This window comes from Limulus polyphemus, unplaced genomic scaffold (assembly GCF_000517525.1).
Source record: "Limulus polyphemus unplaced genomic scaffold, Limulus_polyphemus-2.1.2 Scaffold10659, whole genome shotgun sequence".
NCBI classification, from domain to species: Eukaryota; Metazoa; Arthropoda; class Merostomata; order Xiphosura; family Limulidae; genus Limulus; species Limulus polyphemus.
This window is the reverse complement of record NW_013676269.1, coordinates 1-8,652: the sequence shown is the minus strand read 5'-3', so window position 1 is coordinate 8,652 and position 8,652 is coordinate 1. Positions and strand designations below refer to the sequence as shown.

Sequence of the window (8,652 nt, the reverse complement as noted above, 5' to 3'; positions counted from 1 at the left end):
GAAATATTGAATACAAGTCCAAAGAGGTTATACTTTCATTTTACAGGTCACTGAGTAGGCCAAATTTGGAATATTGTGTTCAGTCTTGGGCTCCTTACCTTATGGAAGACATTGAATTGACAGAAAGGGTTCAGAGAAGGGTTACTAGAATGGTGCCTGGAAAAGAGAGGTTGAAATCTTTCAAATTGTTTTCTCTTGAAAAAAGAAGAGTTAGGGAGGATCTGATTGAAATTTTAAGATTTTAAAGGAAATTGATAGTGTTAATGTATCATCTTTTTCATATTTAACAATGAGAATAGTAGGACTAGAGGACACAATTATATATCTTGGCATGGTAGGTGTTATCTTCAGCCAAGACAATTGTATTTTTCTAACAGAGTGGTTGGCCTTCAGATGTTGCTGAGGAAGTAAATTTAAGAGAGTTTAAGAGAAAGCTTGATAAGTATATGAATGATAAGGGCTGGCTTTAAGGTTTTTTTTTATCTTTTTTTTTTTATTTAATAGTTTTGGTTTAGGTTAGAGGATGGGACAGCCTAGATGTACCAATAGGTACCTTGTTGTTCCTAACATTATGTACATTAAACTAACTGTAAACACCAAATCATTATAGAAACCACCGTGCAACTACAAGTTCATAGCTCTCAATAATTTACCAAAACGGCTTTATCTTGAATAAACTCTAATTTACAGAAGACACTCTTCCTACCTTTAAACAAAAATTGATCAATTTTAGATTCTTTTCTCCTGAATAAATAAGTGAAAAGTAAAATACATTAAGTACTTCAGCTACATTTCTTCCACAGTTCCTACAAGGTTCTCTTTGGATTCTCTTAAAGAGTTAATATCATTCTTGTATCTGTTTTTGCAGTTTACACAAGCTTTAAAAACCTTTCAAACTAAACTTGATGTTTGACCCTAAGACTATCATAGTTCCCTTTAAATTATACTATAACTATCTTCAATAAACATCAATTCATCATCCATCAGTTTAATAATAATTACATTGTTATAGAAATGAATAAAAACCCTATAACCCAATCGCTTTCAAAAGGTGGACCTTTTTTCTTCAAGACTTCTTATACCTACGTGTGTTTCTAACATCATGAATGTACATTCTTATACATATACTTTTCACCCAAACATCCATTAATAAACGTAATGTTTTTTAAGTTAGTAGGGTAAATGGTTATAATATTAATCACAGAAACTGCACAAGTGTGAATTGATATTTATATATATACATATTATACACACACAAGTTTCCATGACCATGACACAGCCAACATTTTCCCAGATTTGCATCTTCTTGCGAGGATTTCAATTAAAATCTTATCATAGATCTTGTTCAATTGAATATGGTCTACTCTTTGCATTCATTTGTAACAAAAAAGATTATGTAAATTGTAGTGTAGGCATTTACTATTAATATTACTATAGTATTAGTACTGTTATACTCTTATTAAAGTTAAAAAAATGTATATTTCACTCCTAATCCTACTCATTAGTCATTATACAGTTTGAAATTATATCCTCTGCAACAAACGTACAAATTACAATACTACTATAGTATTATTATTATTAATATTAGTACTTACTATTGTACAGTATCGGTATCATCATTATTATTAATATTAAAATAATGCATAAAATTTATTTTTAGTGTTACCTGGTTAGTACAGTTTGGACAGAGTTTTGTCACCATAATTAAGTTTCTGTTCGCTTGAGGCCTATTCTAAGCCTATAAGTATAACTTATAGAAGTTTGAATTCCAACAACCTGCACTCGTAGTTATATTAATATGTAAATATTATACTACTTTTAATTTAATTGGAACATTATAAACTTCAGGTTCTAACATTTATTTTTAAAGTAAACGAAACTGAATCTTCTAAAAATATCCCGAAGAAAAAATATATATATATACACGTAAATTTTATACTTATACGATAAAACCTTGCCAAAAATGATTTAACAATAACGCGAATCACAAACACAAAAAAACAAAACCAACCGCTAGGTTTTAGTTATATAATTTAAACGTGTACACCATTGATTTGTAAAGTCAGCTGATTCAACCAATCACGAGTTCCTACAAATTTGCTTTTGTTTATTAGATTTTGTAACAGTAACGCTCTCTGTTGGGCACTAATTGCAACATATTTTAGTGTAATAACTATATATATACATATATGGTAATAACGTATGGCGTTTACTTTAAGAGCCTGCATTGTTTTTACATTGTTCTAGTATGCAGTAAAAAAATTAAATATATATTTGATTTTTTTATTTGTTCTTCTTAAGCTCAGGATTACACAATGGGCTCTGCCTACAATGTGTATCGTTCTCTATCCCATTGCGTTATTATCTTTTAATGCCTACCATAGAGCCACCAGAGCGTTAGGTGGTTGAAAGTAACATTCCAAATATTGTAGATAAGGTTAAAACAATTTAAACTGATTGTTAATTTTGTTGAAAAGGAAAATATGCGTTGCAAAGGAAGAAAATGGAGTGCGTACATTTGTTTTTAATTTTTTTGCTAGGGTAATTAAAATTTCAGAATGTTCGGAAATATGTGTAATTTAAATATAACGTTATATTCTCTAGTTACTTGTTTTGTAATTATTAGAGGAAGATTCTCGATTATACATTATAGTGAACTTTCCAGATATTTCATCATCATCAATATAATTAGCAGCTCCCTCTAGCAGATATTTAAACTGAAATATAAAAATACAGCTTACAGCGGCGCCGATATAATAAACAGGTCAATATGCCCTGACTGCTGCGAAACATTCTCGCTTTATATTCATTACTAATTTCAAGGTGTCATTTCTTCTTTCTGATAATTAGTACTTTTGTACTATACAATCTTTGATTTCTTTACATCTAATTCAAACCCGAGACTTCTTGCACACAAGGCAATATTCATTCTATATCGTGAAACAAACCAACTGTTCTTTGAATATAATAAAATTGAAAATATGCAAGCGTAAAATAAATCTTCGGACTACACACGACACAAACGTTACACCTGAGTTAGTAAGAGTGACGTGTGTTTAAAATTTTATACTTGGGAAAAGAACTGCTACCATTCGTAATGCTACGTAATACGAGTATCTATTTAAAATACAATTTGCGGATGAAGAGACATCTATTGTTAAAAACTGTAATTATGGTACTTCGTACAAAATTGTTATTTAATAGTTGAATGTTTTTTTTTAAATATCGTAAATATAGGAATAACAACTAAATTAATGCTTGACAATCACCCTGTCGATACATCGCTACTCACACTGTGTACATATGTTCCCAATAAACTTTTTAGATCTGAAATATCTACTGATAACACACGTGGTTTACTCAGGTCGGGATTCTTAGACTCGAAATATATGGAAAACACACGTTATTAACTCATTCTGGGATTCATACATCTAAAACCAGTATGAAAACCATTGTGGTTTACCCATGCTGGAACTTATAAACCTGAAACATGTATTAAAAACACCTGTGGTTTATTCATGTTGTGGTTTATAGACCTGAAACCCATATTAAAAACACCTGTGGTTTATTCATGTTGTGGTTTATAGACCTGAAACCCATATTAAAAACAACTATGATTTACTTATGTTTGAAACTATAGAACTGAGGTCTGTATGGAAAATACATTCACACGGAAAGTTGAAGGTTGTTCGGAGTTATTTCGGTACACATAGAAACTTTAATTTTTTATTTGTTGCGATAAGTTGTATAACAGCATTTGTTCGTCATCACAAGATGTGTGACATATTTTAATACAGCTATTCTGATGTTTGTTACTAATATTTGATTGAAAGTGACGCTGACAGTACTTGACGATTCTTTGAATAAAATAGTCTCATTGATCATCGTCTTTCAAATTACACTGCATTTAATATAAACGTTTTGGATCTAGGTTTTTTCCAGTAAAAGTAAATCGTTATGAAAATATTCATTGGTTGCCCACGTGTTTTTGCTGTACATGAATTTTGTAACTGATTTAAAGGTTTTTTAATAATTAATCTTGATTTTATTGAACGGATTTAAAATAATTTTAAAATTTTGATTTTTTTTTTCAAAAGCAATTCTTTCTTTGTTTGAATGTCTCGTATTAGCAGAAACTGAAATTTGTGAAATCGGCATTGACCAACAATTGCAACTTTAAAAAACAAGTAGAGTTCTTATGAAAGATAACAGATGGCGGTAAAATAGCCAATTTATTAAAATAAAAGCATCGCGTAAGAGAAACGTATTAATTCGGACTTGGTTTAATGGCGATATATGGATCAATCAGGTGATTCAAAGTTCAAGCCACAATATGCTACTGAATACGCTCCGAACTTTCAACTGTGAGGGCGTTATAACTGTGACAATGAATACGGTTACTTGATTAATTCGCTGTCAAACAATATATATTTTACTCCTGTTTCGTTAATAAACAATATTCATCGTATACATATTTTCTTTGTTTTTTCGTTTTGTTAATCATACTTAATTGATATATTTTTACTGTTGATTTTATCTTTCTAGAATTATATTAACAAACCTCAATAATAATATGGCTTGCTATGTTTTTTGACCTTGTATTATTATTTTATTTTAGCTTACTAGGCTTCAGGCTTCTTGTTGTAAAGAAACATAGGGCACGTTCTTGTTTTTTGTTGTTGCTTGGCAACTTGTAATTCGAATTTTTCCGTTAGATCCCGTTGTTTACTAAACGTCTCGCACATGTAGAAGTTTTAGGTATTTGAGCCGAAAGCTTGTGCATTAAATAAACTAAATTAACGTGGTGATAGTCCAAATAAATTACTTAATACAAATATAAGTACTCACGTTAAAAGTCTGAAAAGTTACTAATATTCATCGTACTCGTGTTTCGCTTGTCAAACACTATTAATTGTACTAATAATTCCGTTTCGCTTTCTCCACTTTCGTACAAGCTCATTAGACATTTTGTTTGAGCTACAAATGAAGCCATCATAGCACACATAATTTTCTGTTTTAAGCACATTACTTCTATTGCACGGGTAATGAACACAACACGTGTGTTTATATAATACACATAGACATGCAATTACTATAAGCCATGCTAATTTATAAAATATTAAGTTTAAAGGTAGTACTTTGTTGTGTATGTAGACGAAGGTTGTGAACAGAAACACCTCGACGTCTTTACCATTGTGTTTCAACAGCTTAAGAAATCAGGCTTTAATGGATGTAATCAAAAACTCGTAAAGACCTAAGTCAATTCCAGCTGTCTTGTCACATTAGTTTGTTGCTGGCCATAATAGCAACGAAGACATGCACCATTAAACGATGAGGACAATCCACTAGCCATGAGAGGACAAGTAGGCTTAATGAAAAGTGACATTTTTTAGTATAGGAATTAGCCGACTGGGCAGTCAACAGGACATCTATAACTAACGGATGATAATACATGTGGTACTTCATTAAGAGTCTTGGTAATCTACGAAATACTGCAGTTGTGAACTTTCTTATTTTTGTTGGAGGTGAGGGGAGAGCAAGAATGAATGAAAACGATTCATAATACTAATGGGAATGTCGCTAAATAAAATAACAATGTTTTTATTATTTATGTATACTAACAACGTTTGTATTATTTATATAAACTAACAAAGTTTTTATTATTTATATAAACCAACAAAGTTTTTATTATTTTTATTGTTACGACAGCGGAACTCACGTGACTCTGGTAACACGTCATGCGTTTCTAGAAGGATCATGACTGTTCCTGGCAACTCTAGTCTTTTCTAGGCGCCCTCTATTTTAATATCTAAGCTCGGCAAATAAAGCGGAGATATAATTACGTAATTGATACAGATATAGAGACAGATAATTGAGTCAAGCAAGCGGTAGTGACCGTAAATAAAGTGCGTGAATTGTTGTGAATTATAGCGTATGTTTAAGTTAAAGTGACTGTGGAAATTAAGTGTATTACAAAGTTTGTAACGAGAAAGAATAAACTAGTTTTAATTAAGAAAGGACTTGTATCCCTGAAGTTTTTCAGAAAGAATGTTTACGGGAAGTTATCAAACAAGCAGATACGTAACAGTATAAACTGACAACGTTTTTATTATTTATATAAACTAATAATGTTTTTATTATTTATATTCGGTAATCAAGATCGAGGGAAATTAATTCATAGTGCTAACCCTAATGTCAGATGACAGCAAACTAAACAAAGAAGACAGTTATTGTATTTAAACTACGTGATGAAACTAAACAAAGAGGCAAGTTAATATAATCAGATGGCATGATGAAACTAAACAAAGAAGCAAGTTAATGTAGTTAAACTACGTGATGAAACTAAACAAAGAAGAAAGTTATTGGACATAAACTACGTGATGAAAACTAAACAAAGAAGCAAGTTAATGTAGTCAAATGACATGATGAAATTAAAAACAGAAGAAAGTTATTGAACATAAACTACATGATGAAACTAATCAAAGAAACAGGTTAATGTAGTCAAATGACATGATGAAACTAAACACAGAAGAAAGTTATTGGACATAAACTACGTGATGAAACTAAACAAAGAAGCAAGTTAATGTAGTCAGAATTCATGATGAAGAAAACAAACTGAAATATAATTATGATTTAATCTTCACAAAATCTGTTTTTATTTCTTCAACTGACAGCCTGGATATTAATAGATTACATATAATATTATCTACTGTATTTAAATGAAGAATTAATTTAGAATGAGCGACAACGTATTGATACATACATTAATTAACCGTATATTTCAGCTCAGACAACTTAGAAACTTTTAGTGCAAAATAAGCCAAAATTACCCACAAGGCGGACCAGATTTATCTGTCGACTGGGTTAAGCAAACAAGAAGATTCCGTACCTCCAAAACACCGAATGGACTTTACTCCCAAGGGTGACCTTCAATTAACAAAGTTGACTTGAGACGTTGGGAACTGAAGGAAAGGTGGTCCAAACTTAGATATAACGGATAAGTGACAACCAGAAGAAAGGAACTATTAGAGCACTCGTGTTAGCAGGTTCTTTTTTAAATTTAAGTAAGCTTTCTGTAGTGTCTGGAGATTTCGTTAGATAAATATCATCCACAAAGAAAGCGAAAAACGTAGTAAGTCAAATAAAGTTCCCGAGTTGTTTTCCTTTAATCGCACGAAAACCTCCATCCGATGTTCAAACATTTATCGTCGTATTACTTGTTTTTATGCAGGTTTAAAAGCCTTCTTACCTATCGTTTCGAAGACTAGTAATTCTAATTTATTACTCGCTAAACATTATTCCTTATAAAAAAGTGGCAGAACATTTCAGTTAATATTTGGTACAGTCTTCTTTACGATACCGCAACCGTCTCCAATTCATTTTAGGCCTAGGTTTGAAACCCTACACTTTTTAAAGGTTATGCTAATATTTTATAGCTTTAAAAGTACGATTATCCCACTACTAATCAAGGGCCCGGCATGGCCAGGTGGTTAGGGTGCTCGACTCGCAATCTGTGGGGCGCGGGTTCGAATTCCTTTCAGCCGTGAAGGCGTTATAATGTGACGGTCAATTCGTTGGTCCAAGAGTTGCCCAAGAGCTGACTTCCCTCTAGTCTTACACTGCTAAATTAGGGACGGCTAACGCAGATAACCCTCGTGTAGCTTTGCGCGAAATCCGTAACAAATAAACAATTACTAATCAATAATATTTTATCGATTATTATATAAAACTATTTTCACATTCGTTTTAATCTAAAACGTGTTTTTCATAATTTTACCATTTTTAAAAACGTTGTTAGCATACTTTGGAATTTTATATCGACTGTATTTGTCATCAAAACAAAGTAAAAAAAATAGTAAATAATTAAAACTGGGTTTTAAAATGGTTATATAGTTTAAATTCACCAAAATTAAATTGTTCTACAAATATTAACATATATTCTACTACAAAAATGTTCAGTGTAATACCAAAAAACAAAAAAAAAACCTGTCCCAGTTTTGTAATTACCTCCTAATTCGCATATTGGTGGAAGGACGGGATTGTATTTTAGACTAGATTACAAGTTCAAGATATTGTTGCATCAGCGAGGTCACGTGACTAGTATCACGCCACGTCCTTCTAGAAATATCCGGTTCCTTCATGAATGCTCTAGCGTTTACTAGATATGTGTTAGTCTAGTATATATAAGACGGTCACAACTAACAAACGGAGGCGTAACAATATATATATATATTTATATTTATATTAACAACATTCAAGGTTCTTCAGACTAGAAACGCTTTTGCTTTAACTCTAAGTTGTGTATTTTATGTTAGAGTAATGAACTAACTGTTGTGACGTTGATAAGAACACTAACAAGTTTTTTAAAGGGTTGATCAAATCATTAATGTTGAAAATTATTATTGACTGACATACAGAGATATGAAGTAATATTCATCTACAACCAATAAAACAAATTAACAGTAAATTTTACATAATGTCTAAAGTTGAGTAGTTTATGGTAAACAGAGATTGGGCCAGCTTGTTTCTTACTTCAGTAGTTTGTGGTAAACAGAGATTGGGCCAGCTTGTTTCTTACTTCAGTAGTTTGTGGTAAACAGAGATTGGGCCAGCTTGTTTCTTACCTCAGTAGTTTGTGGTAACAGAGATTGG

At 31.5% G+C, this 8,652-nt stretch overlaps 1 protein-coding gene across 1 annotated transcript in view; it reads right to left on the bottom strand.

The window, feature by feature from the left end:
• The window catches only part of LOC106476470 (UPF0547 protein C16orf87 homolog), a 10,194-nt gene extending 8,209 nt beyond the window's left edge, over positions 1-1,985 (bottom strand). The window contains exon 1 of the mRNA XM_013937127.2: positions 1,667-1,985. Within this exon, the coding sequence (XP_013792581.2) occupies positions 1,667-1,702 (36 nt within the window). The 5' untranslated portion in view covers positions 1,703-1,985. The remainder of the gene's footprint in view (positions 1-1,666) is intronic.
• Between the last annotated feature and the right edge of the window lie 6,667 nt (positions 1,986-8,652).